This window comes from Ruditapes philippinarum, unplaced genomic scaffold (genome assembly GCF_026571515.1).
Source record: "Ruditapes philippinarum isolate M1 unplaced genomic scaffold, ASM2657151v2 ctg2351_1_1_1_1, whole genome shotgun sequence".
NCBI lineage: Eukaryota > Metazoa > Mollusca > Bivalvia > Venerida > Veneridae > Ruditapes > Ruditapes philippinarum.
This window is the reverse complement of record NW_026854825.1, coordinates 1-22283: the sequence shown is the minus strand read 5'-3', so window position 1 is coordinate 22283 and position 22283 is coordinate 1. Positions and strand designations below refer to the sequence as shown.

The window sequence follows — 22283 nt, the reverse complement described above, 5'->3', positions numbered from 1 at the left end:
CAAGGAATTGGTATCTTCAGCAGAGGTACAGTGCGAATGACCATAGAAAGGATTTTATGATCAGTTACAACAAAAGTGACATGTACCGTTCAGGAATCGAACCCGAGTCGCCTGATTCACAGTCCCAACGTTAACCGGATGGACTCTGCCTAACAGTAAGCGGTATTTGTCAAATAAAGAAGCGTGCGTGGTTTGAGTGAACAACAATCAGGCTATGAAATTTCAGGTGACGTCAAACGTTTATTTTAATGAAATCATTTACAAAATCTTAGAGGCATGTCAGAATATTTTATGCCATCTTCATGTTAGCACACAGATATTTTACATTCAGATTCACATAAGCAATTTACGTCTTAAATTTTACGTTAATTCCGTAACGTAAAATGCTGACGTCAGCATTGTTTGTTGAAAACATCGACATGATAGCGTTCTTTGAAAGACCTAGCTTATATCATAATCACACATAGGCCGGAAATACGATTTATTACATAAACCGCGGCGCATGAGTGTAATAAAGTTATTTAATAAAAACGATATTACACTAGTGTAATAACACTGACGTGACGTCATTTGCGCTATATAGAAACATAGCGTTAAAGCGCGCTATGTTAGCGTTACACTATGGGCGCGTCATTTAAAACTTACTAATTTTAACAGTTCACTGTTTTTATTTTATATATGTGATAAAAAGAATATTATATTCGTGTAGATTCAATACTAAATTTATTGAACGAGTTGAATAAAACAATATTATGCTCGCCAGAGGCTCGCATAATATGATTTTATTCAACTCGTTCAATAAAGTTAGTATTAAATTACACTCATTCAATATCCTCTATGTATTTCTTACATAGCGTTTGGATTCGCTGTTCTGTTTTTTACCCCATCTCTAGTTTGATGGTATGAAATTTTTTTCAGTCATCACAAACTTTATGCTAATTTTGATGATTTATTAATGATATATACTCAATTGCAAAAGAAAGTGTGCACTTGGTTTCAAGGAAATTTTGTATACATTTTTACAGCAAATTATTGGCATATTTGAAATAAAAACATTGCTAAAATATATTGTCTACACATTACACGATGTTTTACATTTAATTGAAAGAAAAATATCAGAACTTTGATTAGGTGTAAACAGCTGAGAGGTGAAAAATAAAAAGTTGCAAAATTGCGGTTTTGCCGTTGGATACTTGATTTTTTGGTACATTTCTGGGTGTCTTCCCAGTCGCCCTGTCTAAAAGCAAATCTTCTGATTTGAGATTCCCTTCAATTTCATTGAAATATATGTATATTGTTTTTGATGGTCTACAAGTTGATTTAAATTAAGCAACGTAAAATGACACAGACATATATAAATATGCTGCTATATATTTGATTAAACACAAATGTTACAGTATCCTGAAATAATATAAAGAAAGATTATTGATTAAAATCAATTTGAAAATGATTTTCCTTGTTATGAATGATGCCTGCATTATTATAATGTTTTATTAAAGAACTTGCGAATGTGAGAAACACATCCGATTATTTACAAAATTAAAAATTTGACGTCAATACAATGCTAAACTATGATGCTGTTCGATGCCATATCAATAAATCACAATAATCAGAAATATATATATATAATGAATCAATTTCCTAAGTGCCATTTCATAGAAATGATTAAAAATTTTGCGCGTTTCATTTGAAAACACTACAACACTCGTCAAAAGTGTTCCAAACGCATTCAATCCTTTGTTTACCGAGAATATAGACGATACCCCCTCCCTCCCGTTCACTCGTCTTTAATTAACATTTGTATAGTACGTACAGTATGTATATTAAATACTTCAATCTTTCTTTTTTACTTATGTATAGTACAATATATACATTATGCACGTCTGATAAAAGTATGCAGTAAGCCACAATTTTAATTTGAAAATAACTGTGTGTTTCATATAAAATTATGTGCCTGGTTTTACATATGAAAAGAAAGTTTTGATACAGATCTCGGTGAGTCCACGGAATCGGAAATAAAAGTTGTCCTTTTAATTGATTCCAATGCAGATTGTTGCTGTGTTGTCACGTTGTTATTGGTGTTGTCTTCGTTGCTGTTGTTGTTTTTCTGAAAAGGAACAGATCTTGGCGAGTCAAAGGTCTCCGAAAGGTTACTGGTCCTCTTGATTGACTGCACTGCAGATAACTGGTTATTACGTTCTGATATAATATTTTCCAAATCGTCACCGGAAATTGCCTTTTTAACAGACCTTGGCGAATTAATCGAGTCGGACAGATAGGCTGTCCGTTTGATCGACTGAACAGCAGATTCTCGATTTGGTATTGATGGTGCCTTTTTAACGGAATTCTTACTTTCACAACCAATCGGAGAAAGTCTTTCAGGTGCCGCGTGATTTGACGTCACTTCCCGTTGTACGACTGGATTCACTATGCCTTCTTTTAATGGTCGGAAGGAGCCATTTGTACCGGCATCGTTATGTTTTCGTTGAAAATCTGTAAAATTGTGTCCAGAGTATAGGTTGAACAGTCGTTTTAAGAGTTGGTTGATAAAATCAATCGTTCAGAACAAAGTTGTAAATAAATGATTGAACATTAACAAAAATAACGATTTGTCATCAATTTAAGTTATACCCAACTGTCTGTAATCGGTCTAATATTTGTTTGTATCTTATTCAAAAGAATCATAGATCTACCAAAATACTGAATTAAAAATAAAAGAAGAAAAAGAAGAAGAAATGCATCGCTCAACTTTATAAAAAGCACATCAATAATTTCTTAGAGAGCGTTTTACAGCGAAATAATGGGCTAAGGCACTTCAGATATGACAACAACAATATGAACAAAATGTGATTCTACAAGTATTAAAATATTTAGATACAAGTTAAACAGTATATTTCACCGGTAATAGCTTTACAACATAACAATATTCATAAATTACACACAACAGTTCACCCTTAGTCTGCTGACTTTCTTAAATGTACTTGTCCGACTTCCTTTTTTAAATTGTCCATTATTAATACAGAGCTATAATTTAATTTAAGTCTCTAATATTTAATTTAGTGGTGATAAAGATGAAATTGGAACAACAGCGTACGTAGAGCCTGGTCAGTCTGTACGGCGTGCGGGCTGACCTGGCTTTACATCGGTAGAATAGGTATATCACTTTCGGCGGGTTAAGAAACACATATGATAAATCACTTAATTATAATATTAAGTAAATTATTTTTAACACTTTTACTAAATTTTGTACAAACATAGAAAATTGTTTAAGTAAATTAAAAATTAATAACAAATAATGAAAGAAAATGGTGTACATTCTATTGAAGATTGAAGTGCAAAAAGTGAATGTGAAAGGAAGTACTGTTGTAAAATAAGGTGAACAATATAGATATAATTATTCCACTGAGAAAGAAAATGTTTAAAAAAGACTAGTGCAGTTATAACATTTCAATATGAAACAAAATTTACATAATAAATACATGTATTCCTTGACAAAACTGAAAGTGTACAATTCAAGTTAACAATGCTACTAGTCCTCCGCAATCTAGAAAGACGGACCCGCCTTTCCAGCCGCCATCTTGAACGCCATCTTGAATTTAGTAAATTTTATCACATGTTTATATATCGGCACGTATATATTTATAAATAGCTTAAATTTTAAAAAAATAAGTTCACCCGTATTTGTAAGTGGTAATTGCTGCCGCAATCATTTGATTACACTGTCATTTGATTTTTAAGCCATCTTGGCGTCATAACATAATTGTCTCCCTTGTATCTCGGATAATCCACCGGTAAATTGTTGTTATTCCTATTATCCGATATTTCATTTATAGGTGTTTTATCATAGCCGCTACTCTCTGATGTACCTTTAAAAAGAACACGTGTTAATTAATTGTAAGTTTTATGCTATTGTGAAATCAAACTAATATTAATGGTAAAAAAAAATAAAAAAGAAAACTGTGCATTCTTTAGATTCTAAAAGATTTCTACTGGTAAAACATGAGAAAGAAATTGTAAAGAGAATAAAAATCTACTTTACCCCATGTAAAGGGGTAAATCGTGTGCTGTCATAAAACTTGCTCAAACAAATCGGGGGAAATCCCATGTAAGAACTGTACAGAAAGGTGTAAAATGTGAAAAAATACATCTATGTGTGCAAGATGTCAAAATAAAAAAGTACTAGTATTATTTAGAATTAATGAATAAAGATGTACCTCGCTGGTGATTTTCTTTTGGACCGATTTTTGAGGCGCGAGATCTGGAAAATAAATTTCATAATACATTGTAAATGACATACTGTACATGCATTTTCAAAAAGAAACTTCAGCTTCGAATTCCTTCCCTTTTTTTGCTTAGTCACCTATCTTTGTATATATATAGTTAATAGTTTATATTTCAGGGATATTTAACAGAAAACACCGATTTAAATTTTCTCGGTCGTAGATAAACTCTTTTCACATAAACTTAAGTTTACCAGTCATTATCAAACCGTTATGGTACTCTTTGCTAATCATTACATTCCTCACCGCTGTTGGGTCGAATCCTGGCACAGACTTATAAATTATTTTATGTAAAGAAGCTATCTTGCTAGCTTACAGAACATCTGTGATTTTCGGGGTCTGTGGGTCCTCCCCAACGAAGAGAAATGAAATCTGCATGTAAAATAGGGGCTTCTGGTGCAGTTTAGATCTGGTTTAGATACAGTTTAGGGGCACAATTTAAATTACAAATGTCTATAAAAATATATGTATTAACACCATTTTTTCAAAATTTAACCAATGTTTCTCCATTAGCATACAAAACAGACAAAGCTTTGAGATTACTTGAACCATGTAGACTTTATTCAAAACAGCAAAATCTTAGTCGGAGTGAAGTTTCTTTTTTAAAATTAGGACAACCTTCTGGTTTGTTTGTTGTTGTTTTTTTTCTCAAAACAAAAAATCAAAACAAAAAGTAAATTAAACAAAGAACACACCTTTTACCAGAGTACCATTGCGAGCAGCAATATCGCCAAAGAAGCAAAGTAACAAGAACTGACATCAGCAGTGCCGTGAATATAGCCAGTGCGAGAAACACTATATTTCCGGTATCCGAGAAGAATCCGTTGCTACCGGAAGACCCGGTTGCCGTTGTTGTGGCAGTTGTTGTTGTCAGAGCAGTCGATAGGACAGAAATAACAACTACAGAGGTACTTGACTGGGGAGGAGTTCCGCCGTCCGTGGCTGTTACCGTTAAAGGATATGTCGTCCCTGCGGGAACACCTGATAGATCAACCTTTAAGAGAAATGAAGACAATTATGCAAGAATTATTCTTTTTAAGAATTTTACAAATATTACAATTACAAAAATTAATTATCTGACTGCATTACCAATTATTACCCAAAAGAGCTTGGCGCATTGATTTGACCTAAAATATGTTTAATGTTGTTATTCATGTAATACAATATCAATTTATAAAAAAAACGTAAAAAAGTGAGAAAAAAAAAAGATTTTTGTTATATTGTTATAGACTAACATATTTTATATCAAATCAATGCGACTAGCACCTTTGATGATTGCCTAAATCTTCAATTGGAACAACTGACGTCATTTACTGTCGTCATTTAATAAATCTGACGTCAGACGACGTCATTTACATTTTAAGTTTTTCAATGGACCAAAACTTGTCCCATATCAGGATACAAAGTTGTCTTCATTACATGTTTGATGCCTCTAGAAAACATGTACAGCTTTACTCACTATGTTCTGAATATCCCCTGAACCACCGATACTAAAACTTGTAGCCGGCGTCATTGAATACGTTATGACGTTGTTAGGTGACGTCTTGTCAGCATCAGTTGCTGTGACAGTTTCAATGATACTGTACCCCGCATGACCTGGTAAAGAACACACCTGATGTTTTTAAAGTATCAAAATTTAATCTAAGTGCAAACATGAAGATTTTAAAACTATTTAAATAAGTTGAATAAGTTTAAACTATATAAGTCTAATTAAGTAGCATTGAGTCTTTTTATAACCATACCGTGTAAACTTTTCAGACACCTACAAACTGTCCTTCCTTATTAGCATGTGGTACAGGATAAAATCATTTTCTATTATTGGATACTTTTTTTACAAATCTGCTGATATGCAGATCACTATTAAAGTGCATTTATTAAAAAATACTTTAAGTTAATAACTATCTTATTAACCTGTTGTGGGACCAAAAATATTCAATTTGATTAATTTTATGCTTTTGCATTCGTTTGTTTCTCTTTTCTCTGCTTTTTATTGGTCTTTGAGTAATAAATAAAATTGTGCAATAATTTTTTGTCTATTATTTTACCTTGAATGATATATGAAGTATAAATATTCTGACTAAACACTGGTGCGTTATCGTTGCCGTCACTAACTATGACGTCAAGCGTCGCCGTTGAAGTTTGACTCGTAGCGTCTGTGGCCGTTATCATACATGCAATCGTGTAGGGATTCGTTGCTGATGTATCTATGTCATAGTTCGTTGTCATAGTTACAATACCGGAAGCGCTGTCAATGTCAACGTAAGAGCAATTTAGAGATAAAGAAACTGCAGTTCCTTCCGGGTCAATAGCAGATATCCCGACGTCTGGCAGTGGCGTCCCATCCTGAATGTGATAAAAACGTTAATGTATTTTTAGGACACACCCGTTGCGACTCCGTAGAAAAGGTATTGCATGGACGTGCATATATTTTGACGTGACGCCACTAGCGTTATACAAACATAGTGTAAAGACGAGCTAAATGTAAGCGCGTCAATGAAAAATGACTCACGGTCTTTATTTTGGGTATGTGATAAATAGAATATTAAATTCGTGTTAGTTCATTACTGAATTTATTGAACTCGCTGGTTAAAATAACATTATGCTCGCCTGAGGATCGCAAAACATAATTTTATTCAACTCGTGCAATTAATTCACTACTGAACTTACACTCATTTAATATCATCTATATAGTTCTAATATAATAAAAGACGTTCATGAAATAAGTAGAAATTAACTGGAATTTTTATTCTCCACAACATCAAGTTAGACTTAGTTCAACACTTGAAACTATTGTTTCATTCTTTGATCTGTTGCCATAGCTACTATTTGAGGCTATAAAGTTAAAACAAATTCACATGTTCGTGACAAGAAATGCCTAATAAAAGCAAGTACTGTTAACATTTGCGAAGAAATTTGTTGAGAAAATGGCTTGAATATTGTAGTTATTCTGAAATATAGGGAATAATATGTTTTAAATTACAAAAGTAACAAATTGATTCAACATACCGCAACTTCCTCTGTATTGATGACGTAAGCATTACTTGAAAAGACTGGCGGTTCATCCACATTCTCTACGTCAATAATGAGCGTTTCAGGGTCCGACGTGGCTGCACCATCAGACACTGTAACGGTAAGCAAACATGACGTAGCACTAGCGGACTCGTAATCAAATGACGCTAGCGTTGTTATTCTGCCGTCTGAAGATTAAGAAAAAGTCTGTAAATAAAGCTAAAATTATGAGATTATCGAAACAAATGTACAAGAATATTTCCATTTCAAGAGCTCCGCTGAGGCGAGGCAATATACGCCCGATAGCAGTTTTACAAGAAGGAATCATGGACAAAAATGTGCCTTAAAGAAAGATTACAAATTTATTGTTGTAAATGGCTCAGATTTTGACTGTTTCCATCAAAAGTTATATTAAAGAAAAATGTAGTTTTTTCTATAGGTAACAAGTTGTTATATTTGTACTGTAATAGAAGATAATAGAATATAATACTTGATTTCATTTTGATTAAAAGCAATCAATTAAATCAAGGTTGCAATTAGTTGATTGCTTGATCTATGTTTTGATATTACATACGAATATTTGCATGCCAAATATAAACACATCTTATGGAGTCCCCTTTAAGTTATTCTATAAACACCTATAATTTCACAGAAAATTAACTGAAAAAGGGGCATAATTTCACAGAAAATTTACTGACAAGGGGGCATTATTTTCCAAAAAAATGAGTTGATTGCATTGAATAAACGAACATTACTTGCGTTGTGATATCATATAAAATACATGTACTTGCATGCCAAATATAAACAGAATTATTAAAGTCCATTAAAAAGAATTCTGGCGAAACCAATAATTTCTTTTTTAACAATTGCTTAAAAAGGGACATAACTCTATTAATCATGAGTTTATTGTAGTGATGATAGTACCAGAGATAGGGGCCATTTATTTCAAATATTCGTTTCCAAAAGAATAAATAGTCTCATTTGAAAGCAAAAAAATCCTCTCTTTTACAATCACCGGGAATCCAAGATGGCCGCCAAGATATGAGTTTTGAAATATAAGCACAATCACCGAAATCCTTAAAAAGGAAAATTATGATGCGGAAATCAATTGTCTACGGGTAGACGTACAAACAGACGGACGGACGGACAACGTCATCCCATAATACGTCATAACACGTCTTCGGGCGGTTGAAAATAAGTTTTAATTAAATACACGCACCGCTTACAGTATCCGACAACATGTAAAGTAATAAACAAATGAACCTATTCACTTGAAATGTTTTCCTACAAAATATAATTGTGCAAAATATTTTTACTGCGAATTCAGATTTCTGGGAATCTTTTCTATTCGTTGAGTCGATTATTTAACTTACCGGTAGCATTAATGTCATACATGCTGGCGCATGCCGTACTGTTGAATGCCGCAAGAAATGTGGGCGTGTCACCATTGGCATCAGACTGTGACACTTGAAAAACAAGCGTCCCTGCAACCTGGTTCTCTGCTATTGTCTGCATCGGAGCCGGCAAATTTGTAATAACGGGCTTCACATTTATATCTGAAAATCATGTTTACCCTTTTAATGAAAAAAGGACTTTGTTAGCGAGTTTTAGTCATTTATTCTTTAATACATGTACATTGTATATATAACTTGTTCAATATGGTGCTAAAGTTTTTCAATGTTTTTTATTTATTTATTTGCTTACTGTAACGCGTGAGTTATAAAATCTGAGCTTTTTTTCAATATTCAATGCCTCTTTGCAAAGAAATGAATAGAAATTTTGATTACATATATTTGAAATATTTAAAATCCTACTTGTAATCGTGACGGAAACATTTGATGACGTCACCGTATTGAAAGTGTCGTCTGCTGATAAAATGAATGTATACGTGTTTTGTGTGGCAAGGCTAGGATCACTTGTTATCCTAATTTCACCATCTGAAAAATAAAAACGAGAAGTTTAAAGATGTATCATAAAAGTCTCGATGACATGTCACAATAATGATTGTTTTGCTTAAAATCTAAAAATTAAATAAATTAAAGAATTGTTGTCAGATCTATGCCTGTTGGTGTCGTTATTTCCAAAATGATTGGATGCTTTCTGTAATTAATATTTTCATTGAATTGATTTGAAAATCTTTTACCTCGTCCAAAACGAAACTTATCTTTTAGAACTGAAGAAAACACAACGGGAAATTTTGTTAGACGAGTAAGTACTGTATATAAAAAAGCATACATTTTGTCTTAAATTAAATTGTATTAAAACTGAAGAAACTTATCTTTTCGAACTGCAAGAAGTAAAACGAGTATAGGTATATACACATTAAGTACTGTATATGAAAGAAAATGCTTGTCTGTCCTCAAATTAAATTGTATTAAAACTGAAGGCCTAACAAAACACTCACTGTTATTGATGGTAAATGGACAGCCTGTAGGGTCACAAAGTAAGGACATTGTTATAGGGTCACCTTCGGCGTCTGTTACTGTGGCCGTATACACTATATCGTTGATGTTTGTTGTAACCGAATCTATTGCCAGAGACGCTGAAAAACAAAATGGCGGTATGCAAATTAAGCTAACTCAGTATAATAATGTCCCTGTGAATTGTAACAATGGCTGCACCAACCCGGTGAATAGCGGGTGCTATAAGTTTTGGATTATCAATTCCTCGGCAAAGGTACACAGGCAGCTAGATGGTAAAATCCAAGCTGTGAATCAGAACAATCCTCTTCTATTCAAAATGTTCAGCAAACGCAAACCACCACAAATTTTACCCGACAGCCATGCCTCGGACGAAAATGCCTCACTTGACCCGCCAGCCATGCTATGTTTGCAGTTGGGGGTGGATTATATACTAGTATTCACACTAGTGCTTTAATTTAACAATTCACATTTCATCTTGCTTTTGTATTTAAGGTCACAACAAAACAATAGAGTTATTTGGGTCTCTTCACCTCTACAAGTACATGAAAATTTTAAGCGGTCCTATAGTGAATGTTATGTCTTTGACATTCGCGGAAACTATGGCAGGACAACAGAGGACAACAGACCTTTCGATACTTTGCTGGTCCTTTTAAAAATTGATCATCTATATAAATACCCTAAGTATGACTACAAGTTTTTACCGGATGACTTAATTGAAAAATAAAGGATAATTATGGAATTGAATCGTATTGATTAAATACTTAAATTAACACTAAATGCAAGCGGACTTATTTCTCAATACTGGGAATTAAATGGCAGTATATTTCTGCACCATTGCCATTTTCCAGCATAAAAACAACAATGTTTACATGTCAACGGATTTGTGTTTTATACGTGGTTGAAATCAGATGGAATAATGGAAAAAAGTTAGTTGCTTCTTTTCGATAGGGTTTCGATTTCGTATTGCTATATTTAGAATCGAATAATGCAGATTCTTTAAATTTGTTTAATGAATTGCAAAATCATAGAATAAAATGGCAATACTAGATAACACAATACAAATCGTTCAAACTCCTATGTACATGTTATTTTATACTTACTCTGGAAGCTTGTAAACACTGGCTGACTGTTTGGGTCGATGTCGATGATAATGTAGTTGGTGTCGCTGGCTCCTTCAGCGTTAGAGCACGTGACTGTTACGTTGTAGCTCGTGGCAACGTTGTAGCTAATATTAGACGCAGCTTTGAGGTACACGCCAATATCTGAATTGAAAAATGAATCTGTTATTGTTTGAGTTCATACTTTTTATTGTGGAAAATGTAGTTTACATTTTATAATGTAGGTACATTATGTAAGAAAAAGACGGTTATTCTTTTCCTTCAAAAGCTTTATTTTTATTATTAATTTATTGTTATTATCATTAATATTATTATTATTATTATCATTATAATTATTATTATTATTATTATCGAATATGTCATTCGACTAAAATATGGCACGCGCAAGTTTGTGAGGGGACCCAAATAGTTTATGTATGAGCCTCCAAACCTCGGGACTGTAGCTTCAACTACAGCTTGTTTTCTCTATCTAGGACACCAGTAGTGGTTACATTAAAACCACATTATGCCTCAGAAACGAATGAATTTTTACTTCTTTAGAAAGGGCAAACATGAGTTTATTACGTATAAATAATGGTTTAAGAACATGTTACATGTTAGATGCTTGTTACTAGAAGAAAGTAGCACAAAGTCACAACAGTATAGCAACAGGTAAAAAAGTAGTATTTTGACTTCAATACAAAATTCTTAATCACTATAACGCCAAAGCAACAGAAGAAAAAAGATATTTCAGGCACATGGCCAATGAGTTATATTTTGGAAAGTACAAAATACATAAAAAATAAAAAGAAACTTTTGTGAAATAAAAAAATAACATTTTTTTTTTGCCGTTTTATTTTAGCTTGATTACAATAAAAAATAATTCAATATGTTAAAAAGGAGCTCAAAATAAGGCAGTTATATGGTATACATATATATAGTATGCTTACCTGAAGACGGAGTGTTCTGTACAAGGAAAGGGTTGCCCTCTGCTCGAATTGGATCGTACGCATCCAGTGAACATAAATACGTGCCAACAGGGTTAAAGGTCAAAGTATGCACTAAAGTCTCGTTAACTGAAGATTCGGAAACACTTTCTGTCACAGGCAAGCTTGAAATGACGATCGGCTGAAAAAGCAAATTTTAATGTTTTTCTATTCCTGATACACAAAAAAAACAACTTTGTTTTATAGAGGATTACAAACGTTTGATTCCAAAGTTTAGACATTATTAACGAATGTGTAAGTATGAAACAAAAGTAGTTTTTGTTTGGTTAGGTGCAAGTTTTTAAACAGTTTCTGAGCCATTTTCTGCATGGTAAAAAATGAGTACAGATTTTTATCTCTATTTTTTCCTTAATTTTTCCAATTTTTCTAAGGTTATCGGTAAAAGTAGCATTTTTCAAATATATTGTGTACTTTCTTTAATTGTTCGTCCAGGACTTGAGTTTGCAAATGCGAAGTCCGTTGTATTAAAGATTTCTAATTTAAGCAAGCGGTCAGCTAGGCCAATGAAACGAGATCCGATCAAAATGATAATAGAATCAGGCCAAATGAAACAAGTATCGGGCAAAAACAAAATAAAGACCAGTCCAAATGGAATGTGAAACGGGCCAAATGAAATGGCAGTAAATCGCGAAATAAGTAGCAGGCCAAATTAAAATCGGGCCAATGAAATGTGTATCGTGCAAAGTAAAATAAGTCTTGGGTTTTATGAAGTAAATTTCGTGCCGCGCGAAATAAGTATTATGATATAATTATTATTATAATACCACGGTGATAATACACTGCTTAGTGTCAGATCAGATGAAATGGGCATAGAGCCATATGAAATGTGTTCTTGGCAATTTGCTATGAGTTAAGGGCCAATGGAATGAGTATCTTGCCAAACAAATATGAGTTTTGGTCCAGTTGAAATAAGTATCCTGCCAAAAATAATGTTAGTATCGGGTTAGATAAAATAAATGTTATTATCATATCATCATAAAGGCTTACCAGCGGGGTGATAATAACTGTTAGATTAAATCGGCTGTACTGTGAGCACTGGTCTGTGACTTTAAGTTCTAATATTTCTGTCCCTATGACCAAACTGGCTTTCACGACGATATCTATCGAAAGCAATTTATATATAAATATATAACGCAACGCAAAATTCGTTTATTTCTATAGGAATCAAATATGAATAGGATCAAACACAAAATAGTGTAGATAATTTAAAATTTTAAAACGAGTAAGTGTCCATTTCATAATGTCTATTTTACAGGATTTTTAAAAAAAAAACGATCCGGCAAGCAATATTTACAAATCTTTCCTTTTTGGCTCACGAAAACAAAAACAAGAGTTTTCAATAATGTTTATTAAATTTATTTAGGTTTCAGATCGTAAAATTATATATAAAAATGACGTCATCGTATCAAATGTTAATTATTATACCTAAACCGATGAGATCAAAATATGTATTTGTAACAAGCAAGGCTGATAATGAACTTCTGTCGTCAACGTCGTCGTCGGTAACCGTTAGGGTATGTACAGTGTTGCCGACGCCTTCTGATACCGACACGGAGACTGACGTCACGGTAGCATCAAAGTATGGTGCGACACCTGCAAAAAGAAGTAATATGAGGGCGGTATGGCCGAATGGTTAACGAGTCGGACTAGTAATCTAATGACAGCTATCCGCATGGGTTCAAACTCTGTCAGGGACAAGTCGTTGTTTCCTTAAGCACTCTCATTACTCAGTCCTGGTTGGTTCCAGGGACGGATTCGAAAGTGTGTCTATAAGCTCATAACATCCTATACAATCCAACTTAAATAAATTCTGTATAAACCAAAGAAAGTCATATAGCATAAAGTAATCAATTTGGTCTGCGCATTTTCATTCGCAATTATATCTGTTTGAATCATTAGTGCGTTCACAAATGGTCATAGGGTTTTTTTTTCTGTATCTAATATCAATCATATATATCTTTATATCATAATTATACTGCACCTTTGAAACTCGATTTTCATTGGATAATTGGGACGTTTATATTAAAAAGAAATGAAAGATAGTAATTCTTATATTAAACACGGGTGAATATTGTTTTAGTTTTTCGGTTATTAAATTATACATTTTATTTATGTTTCGCCGGAACCTACTTGGTGCCAGATCCGCAGCAATAGCGTAGTCGCGGTTTGAAAGTACGAAAGCCCCCGACCAGTCCACGGAGTCGCCAACAGATGATGTGCCGGACTTGAGCGCTACTTGTAGTGTCGATCCAATGCTGAACGATACCATGCCCACCCCGGAGTTGTACCTGAATTATTTTAAATTCAAAGAAACCTATAAGTAAAAACTAAATACACAATTTGTATTTAATTTCGAAAGTTATATAACTCCATGGATATGAGCTGCAGCATTAAATAGGCTATTTATGACACAATTATTTGATTTGAGCAATTGCAATAAGTTAGACTAGCAATCAAGTCACTACTTGTTTCATGTACAGACGTATATCGTGACCAGATTTCTCTTTGACCTGTCTGCATAGCACATATTGTGGGTTCGATTCCCTAATTGCTAATCAGTCTTTCGGATGAGACTTTAAATCGAGCTCCAGTATATGAGTGCTTAAATACTTGGCACGCTTAAGAACCAAGAGAAGGTTCTGGAATTGGGGCATCCTTCTGTATCTGTATCTTGCACTATCCTCCAAAAAACTATTATGACTAATACTCTTCTGAAAAATTCGCCCATATGGACAACCGGTGGCGAGTATAAATAAACTCAAATACAAACACGTTTTCCCTTTGGCACTGCTCATTATCAATTATATAGACATCATATTGAAATGGTACTAGAAATAAAGTTAATCATCCTGCAATATAAAGCTTTGTCAGTGAAGGCTGGCCTGGCTCTATACTGGTGGCAAAATCTTATCATTTTGGTGCAGTATTACAGTTGATAATATTCCATTGTATTAAATTCTATCCATTTGCTTATTTGCTAGATCTGATTTAAAGATTGCAATTATATACCGGTATTATTTTTCATCACGTGACAAATACCTACCAGCCAATCAAATCTCCTTCCTGGACCGATATTCTTTCATTCTGTGGTACAGTCTTGCTATGTTCTCCAGGACTTTCAGCTGAAATTATCCAGAGTGAAAAGAAAAAAAACGAATAAAGGGACTCATGGCACTACGGGACTGGAAATGATTTTTCAACATTAATATTCCATTTGATGTCGGTCTAGACCAATAACTTGCGTGCGAAATTTCAGATCATTCGCTCATTCCGTTTTTCAGAATTCGAGAATAATTATCATAATTTTGAAAAATGAAAAAAAATGAAATTGAAAAGCGTTGCAAAGACAGGTTGTTTTTTAAACTAAACTCGAGCCAAGAATAGCACAGATATAGGATTTGTAACTTATTTTTGAGTAAATTTCATACTTGTTATTTGCATATCTTTCTATTTATATGCCCAGGTAATCTATATAAGAACTTCAAATGTTATGTATTTTAGGCTTTTAGACCTAAAAGGAGTTCCTCTGAAAAGGAATTAACTTATATGGCAACTAACAGTCTAAGATATCAAGTTGACCAAGATGTCAATAACAGTAACATAGAATCTATAGATTTCATTATAGAACGAAAAGAACAGTGATTTTTTTGGCAAAATTATTTCTCCTGCTTAACATTATGTGATGATTTTTAACCGTCTGAGTACCGGGTAAACATCGTAATGACACAATAAGGTTTTTACAGCGGGAATATATTGTGTATACTCAGGCAGTTTGTCGTCTGCTCAGTTTTGAAGCAAAGACCAGTTTCAAAAATAAAGTTTTAAATTAATTTATTACAGAAAATCGAATGTTAAGATTTTTCTTGAAGGCATAAATAGTTTTTACCCGCTCCATACGTGTGAACGTTTTCTCCCTTCAAAATATAATTTCCGGTCCCACTATCCAGCCGCCATACTTGGAAACGAATGGTTCCCGGGTTTTTAATATAAAATCGCCATTGCTGAACGGTTCCACAACAAGAAAACGCATATGCTGAAGAAGCGTCTTTGAGTAAATAATTGACGTCTGCAAACAGAAAGGAATATAATGCCAAAATAAAAAAGAATATAGATCTGTCGGCGTAACTCAGAAGCTGAACACAAACAGAAATATAAGTATGATTTGTCCGAACTCTTAGCTCCTCGGCTATTATTTATAATCCTTATCCGAAGACTGACGGAAAGAGCCGAAAAGTTGCGATTGCTCTTAGCTCTTTAGGATGAGCACCGGATAAGTAGTCCGGTAGTCGCTGGTTCGATCCACGGGCGATTCAAACGTTCTCCGTAACAAAAATTGATCTCGGAAATTGATTCTAATGGCATTTGACAAAAATGTGTTAAAACCGGCGTTAAACCCAGACAATGCAAGAATTGCTCCATGAAGGCTGTAAATAAACGGCATATTTGATATTTCTTTTCGTAGTGTATTTTAAAGTGATTCAATAATATGTTACCTTGTGCATACATTCTATAAAATTTTAAAAATCTGTACTAAAAGTGGTTTTAATCAGAGTAGAGTGGGTTATAAACTAAGACAAAACTGTGTTATGCATTATTTCAATGGTTTTATTTGCTCCAACTATAGTCACCAGTCATAGCATTTCAATTTACTTTATTTATCAAATGATCAAATTAAAAGGTATTCTTGAGAGAAAAAAATCATACTTATTACCTGAAAATGCGTCTATATTAGCAGTGAAGCTGGAAGGATCATTTTGTCCAATTACGTCACCACCAGAACACGGCAAATCTTTAAAAGAAAATACCAAGATTTCATGCGAACATTGCATTTAAAGATGATCGTTTTTATGTTTTCATTTCAAACGCTCTGCTGTCGAGAATCGAATAGCTCTGCAAAATTAAATACTACAAAACAATTCCCGATTTCATCTTCGTGAATTCACAATTTTAACTTCGTGAATTCACGTTTTCAGCATACGGAATTCACGAATTCAAGATTTCAACTTCTTGAATTCAGGATTTAAACTTAACGAATTCACGATTTCAACTTTGCGAATTCATGTTTTGGAATTCACGATTTCAGCTTCGTGAATTCACGATTTCAACTTTATAGATTCAACTTCATGAATTCATGTTGAAGTTTAAATCTTGAAATCATGAAGTTGAAATTTTAACTTCAATAATTATGTATGTTGAAATTGTGAATTCATAAAGATGAAATTGTGAATTCATGAAGATGAACACAAAAACTCAAGAAATTGAAAAGTCACCACCGGTCTTTCGTTTAATCCGCTACTGGGGAGAAGTTCGGTCGTCGTATGTTTATAGTGTTCTACAAAATGATTCATATATTTAAATGCCTCACTTACTATAACATATTGGTATAGTGCAAAATTCATATCTGACGCTAGGGTTCATCGTTAGGCAGTAAGGGCCAAGAGTTCCGGACATTCCGTCTGGGTCACGGCAAAAATTTGAAGCCGCTACGTCATCTCCGTCGTACGGAAAGTACGAGCTCCCGTGGAAAACGTGCGAGTGTGGAGTGTCGTCTGCCCACGCCTGACACGTCACACCACTTGTCGTTGTGGCAATGGTTCCGTTATAGTCCGCGGCATTTATCCCATCCCAACATATATCTGACTGGACAGCTGCAGTAAAAAGAATGCTCTTTTTATTTGTATCACTTTTACATGTATATATATTAGACATATTGGAACGTGCAATAAACCAATATTACTGGGAGATTTGTTGCTGTGGACGTTTTTGTGGTAGTTATGTGGTAGACGTTTTTGTGGTAGTTATGTTGTGGACGTTTTTGTGGTAGTTATCATGTAAATAAATATTTATATATAAAATACTGTTTATTTATATACTTAAATGCAAATGAATTGATTAAATAACTTATTTAGATTCTAGGTGCGGCTTGATGAAAGAACGAGATAGAGCCTATACAGGGTATTTGTTTGCGTTTTGTCGCAACGACAACGTGTGCATATACTTGCGTGGTTATTTCAAAAAATAATTTTTCAACAAATAATTGCTTTATTGTTTAAATAATATCGTTTTAAAGATGAACACAATAGTATTTTACATGTATACAATGTATTTAGATAACCTAAAACATAAAAAGTTTTAAAAACATAAAATTTGAAAACCTTACATAATATCAAATGGATCACTTATAAAAGAAAAAAACATGAAAAAAAAAAAACAATAGAGAAGTTCATCCAGAATTATATAAAAAAAAATCTGTAGTCCCTGTAATTTGCATCCCGATTTGAGTTTAAACGCTTTACATTTTTTGTTATTTTCACTTTATTAATGATTATTCTGGAAAACGGAGCGAATGATATCTGAAACTTAGCACATAAGTTGTTGATATAGAAATTCATTGAATGGTATGGAAATCTAAAAAAAATCAAGCCCCCTCACCTCAGTATCCCAGAAGCTTTTTAAGTTTGTGATAATCAAAAGTAGTGCATCATTTTATTTTTAGCCTGATTTATCACTTTTTCAATAAAAATAAAAATGTTCGAGACTGTTTAACATACCGAGAACTCTCCAGCCTCCTTGTAAAGTGGTCAGCATCTTTATCATCCATACTAACAACACTTGTGTATCCATCCGCGGTGGGCCTACTTTTTGCCACTTTACCCCTTATCAACTTATTCCTTTTCGATTGAACAATAATATCCTTTATGTTGTTTTTTTTTAATGTTTGTTTCTTTTTATAAGAAAAAAAATCACAGCACACTTTATTAAGACCGTTTTTACTTAACTAAATTTCTAAATTTATTTGTAGTTACACTATCAAAGTTTTCCCCTTATTCTTTTTTAAAACATAGATAAACAACAATTTTCAAATAAACATGAACATGGCTGCGGTAACGTATTTCCACAAATATTTCAGTTCAAAAAATATTTTGAAAGTGTTCGATTCACTATTGGAGCATTTTAATGATTGAGTTTTTAAATTGGCGTCATCAGTTTATGAATATGTAATTTTTGAAACGGTAAATGAACCCAATCGTGTCAAAGTAGACCGAAAAGGAATCGAAACTAATGAAAAGGAAAAAAGTAAACACGTTTAACAGGAGATCTACGGATTAAATGGTTTCTTTGATAAGCCCCCCGTTGATACTCATAAAAAAACTAAACATGCATGAAAAAATAAATAAAAATGAAATGTAATGAGTTATTTATTCAATCGCAATATTCAGGCGATCCCTTTTTCGCATATAGAAAATGCACGTAAGTGAATAATCGTTTTTTCATTAATATACAACAGCATTTATATACTATACATTTTAGTCCGCTAAGTTATACCAATAACAAAATTGAAATAAAAAATAACTCTAGTTTAGTTTTCTTGAAATATTTTTACTCATCTGGGGGCATGCAGCTTTAAATCAATTAAATGTTCACATTCATTGTGAGTATTTATATATTCATAGTATCACTATGTTTTTCATGAAAATTAAAGACTTATAATAGTCATCTGAAAGCAAGCCGCTTTAATCACACCTTATTTCCCTCTTTGAGTGAAACATGATGTAGATCAGTTCCTTGTATGATTAAATCTTTTTCTCAGTTCCAATGTAGAGGCCTGTAACATATAAGTACCGGAACATATAGTCATTCCCTAAGATAGAAAATGTGTTATCTGCATCTAATTTTAAAGGTTGGGTGTAAGATTTATATGTGCTCGTCTCCATGGGTAATTATTTATTTCTGTAAAGACAATTAAACCTATCTATGACATGTATTCTAAATGTGGGTTTGTGACGACACGTGATTTTTCGCATTTCTTGTTTATCACATATATACTCTCTGTCATGCATGCATAAAAATGTCAAAGGTTCAAATTCTTAACGAAAGCCCTTTCTTATGATTTATGTAAATTAGGAGAAAAAAAGTACTTTACAAAACTTGAAAAAAACATACACCCGCTGTCAAAAGTTCGTTCAACTTGATACGATTTCGTTAATCTAAGAACTAACGATTGCTTATGCTAATTAAGCAAACACGATACGAGCAATGGGTTGAAAAAAACTTCGGCAATAAATGTGAAAAGGTGGATTATCAAGGTAACAAGTGCTGCTTGACCTTTCTATAGACACACTGATGAATATGGTAATTGATTGATATACGTTCTTATTCAAAATATATGAATAAGATTAAATCCATACAAATATACGTTCATATAATATAGACAGTATATAAAATTTTAAAGTTATATTAAGTTATAATAATCTTGATGCGTTCATCATTTATATGGAAAAAAAATCTCTGATTACGTACGTTCTCGCGATGAAAAATCATACGGAATAAACAATTTTGTTGAAATCTGAAAAGCTACGTTTTATTTTTTTTAAGTCTATGCATTTTTATCAATCTTATTGAAGAAAATACAAAAAAGTAGATAAATGTAAGCCTTATGCATGTGTTAAAGATGCACAAGAATCCATCATTCAATGTAAAGATTTTACTTTTGATGGAGAATTTTCACCCAAATACAACTCCCCCACACAGGGATGTTTTTGGTTTCAAACTTCCAAGGGTCTCTATCCGGATTGCAGTGCTAAAAAGTCTATAAGTCTGATTTTATTTCCAGAACGGCTGTATGCCAACTTCAACTTGAAATAAAGGAGTTTACGGCGATTTTACATTATGCTGTCAGGATCACTATAACATCATTTAAAGCATAGTTTTGCATATATTGATTCCTAACCTTCTTGTTCTTAATATATTAATCGATATCAAGAATGTCAAGTCATGTCAGAGTCACTCTGTATCGCATTATGGGCATATCGTCGAACAGGGGTTACGTCCCTTTAAATGAAAAACGCCATTTGCACGCGCAGACGAAAATAAAACAATTTGTGCGGTGAGTGGAAGTTTTTTGTTTTTCAGTTCAGAAATCATAAGTGACAGTGATTTTTTTACCTCTGCATCCTGAGTCCAGGACTCATTGAATTTGCTGTGGATGCAAAGTTTCAAATAATGTGCATCTTTTGGATGCATACTTTTTCTGAGTAGGGAGTCCTGTCTGACAGGAATTTGTTAATAAATACCAAATTGTGTTCAAGTTATGTCTGCAAATCTTCTACAGATAAAAAATAATAATGTGCTATACTATAGATAAGCATAAAATGTTACGGAAAATGAAGTTTTGATTAATCTCAAAATAAATAAATGGAAATAAACTTATTAAATTTATTTGACAGTTTTAAATAATTTCAGTATCAGAAGCATTGTAATTAATGTAGAAATAAAATTCATTTTTTCTTCATTCCATTGTTAATATACCTTTTATATCACTAAAGCAATATTAAGCTTGTAACTAGGATTTGTCGGCTAAATTTTGGGACTCATAGATTCATAGCCCAGCGAGTCCTAGGACCCACAATGACGAGTTTGTAAAAAAATCACTGAAGTGATCGTAAATTACTAGTGACTAGAAACCTTTTTAATCTTATAACTTAACACCAGGCAAATATATGGATATTCATCTTAGCTAGAATGAAATGGTTAGACCGAGACATGTCATGAAAAACAAGCATGACGTTCTAACGTGTCTTAAATTCATCACTTTTCTGCCATATTGACTCATCGTTTGACCCAAATGAATTCAATATTAACCCTACATGTTAATTTGTGTGGCTGTTCCTATTATGTGCGTTTAACTGTATTCAAAATATTTCATACATGAAATTGTAGGCAAGAATTAATTTTGAATTCTAAAACTTAGATCTGATGTAAGAAAAGAATGATTAAAATGTTTTACAACAAAACATTTCAAGATATTACGCCCCCTCCCCTCCCCCAATGCATTTCCTCTGATTAGAAGTCTATTCAAAAGGGCTGGAATTACTGTCAAGTGCATTGAAATTGAAAGACTCGTGTTCCCCCCCCCCCCCCCTCCCGAAGGGTACAAGATATGAACATTATAATATTATGACATTTGTAATTAACAATTTTAACAATTTATTTATGGCTATTTCAGAATTTTCACAATGAAGAGGGCTGTATCATAAATTTCACACAATGTATGATGGTAATACCAAACCACTGATATTATTTGCTACCCCACCCCCTCTAGAACAGCTGTGTGCTTTAACTATTCGTCTGTCCACCACAACACAATCAGCCGCAAAATTTCAACCTCAGGTCATTAAATGCAGGTATTTTACAGTTATGAGTATTTTCACTTGAATAAAACCACTTGCAACGGCTATACACTTGGAAAATTTATTGTCAAATTTGTGTTGCAATTTGTGTTGCAAGCATCAGGTCATTTTAATGATTGAGAGGAATGTTGACAAACTTAACATTTAGATGATTTTAAAAATGATAAAGTTGATTGTTTTTTTGTTGTATTTTTTTTCATTAATAGTTCTCATTACATTTTCTTAGTACAGGTATTATGTAAAATCTTCATTTACTTGCAACTGACTTTGATGTAAA

The 22283-nt window shown here is 33.1% G+C and overlaps 2 protein-coding genes across 2 annotated transcripts; both read right to left on the bottom strand.

The window, feature by feature from the left end:
• Nucleotides 1-1960: 1960 nt before the first annotated feature.
• On the bottom strand, nucleotides 1961-3589 carry LOC132741192 (uncharacterized). The gene is made up of 2 exons (XM_060729307.1): nucleotides 3559-3589; nucleotides 1961-2493 (listed from the first exon to the last, which is right to left on the bottom strand). Exons 1-2 carry the CDS (start codon nucleotides 3587-3589, stop codon nucleotides 1961-1963), a joined length of 564 nt encoding a protein of 187 aa, XP_060585290.1.
• Nucleotides 2958-18717, bottom strand: LOC132741193 (protocadherin Fat 4-like). The gene is made up of 19 exons (XM_060729308.1): nucleotides 18368-18717; nucleotides 17186-17464; nucleotides 16528-16605; nucleotides 15703-15882; nucleotides 14860-14938; nucleotides 13947-14104; nucleotides 13242-13409; nucleotides 12804-12916; nucleotides 11760-11937; nucleotides 10813-10974; nucleotides 9694-9831; nucleotides 9104-9226; nucleotides 8663-8845; nucleotides 7287-7477; nucleotides 6326-6623; nucleotides 5740-5876; nucleotides 4976-5274; nucleotides 4215-4258; nucleotides 2958-3866 (listed from the first exon to the last, which is right to left on the bottom strand). Exons 1-19 carry the CDS (start codon nucleotides 18438-18440, stop codon nucleotides 3715-3717), a joined length of 3033 nt encoding a protein of 1010 aa, XP_060585291.1. The 5' UTR covers nucleotides 18441-18717; the 3' UTR covers nucleotides 2958-3714.
• Between the last annotated feature and the right edge of the window lie 3566 nt (nucleotides 18718-22283).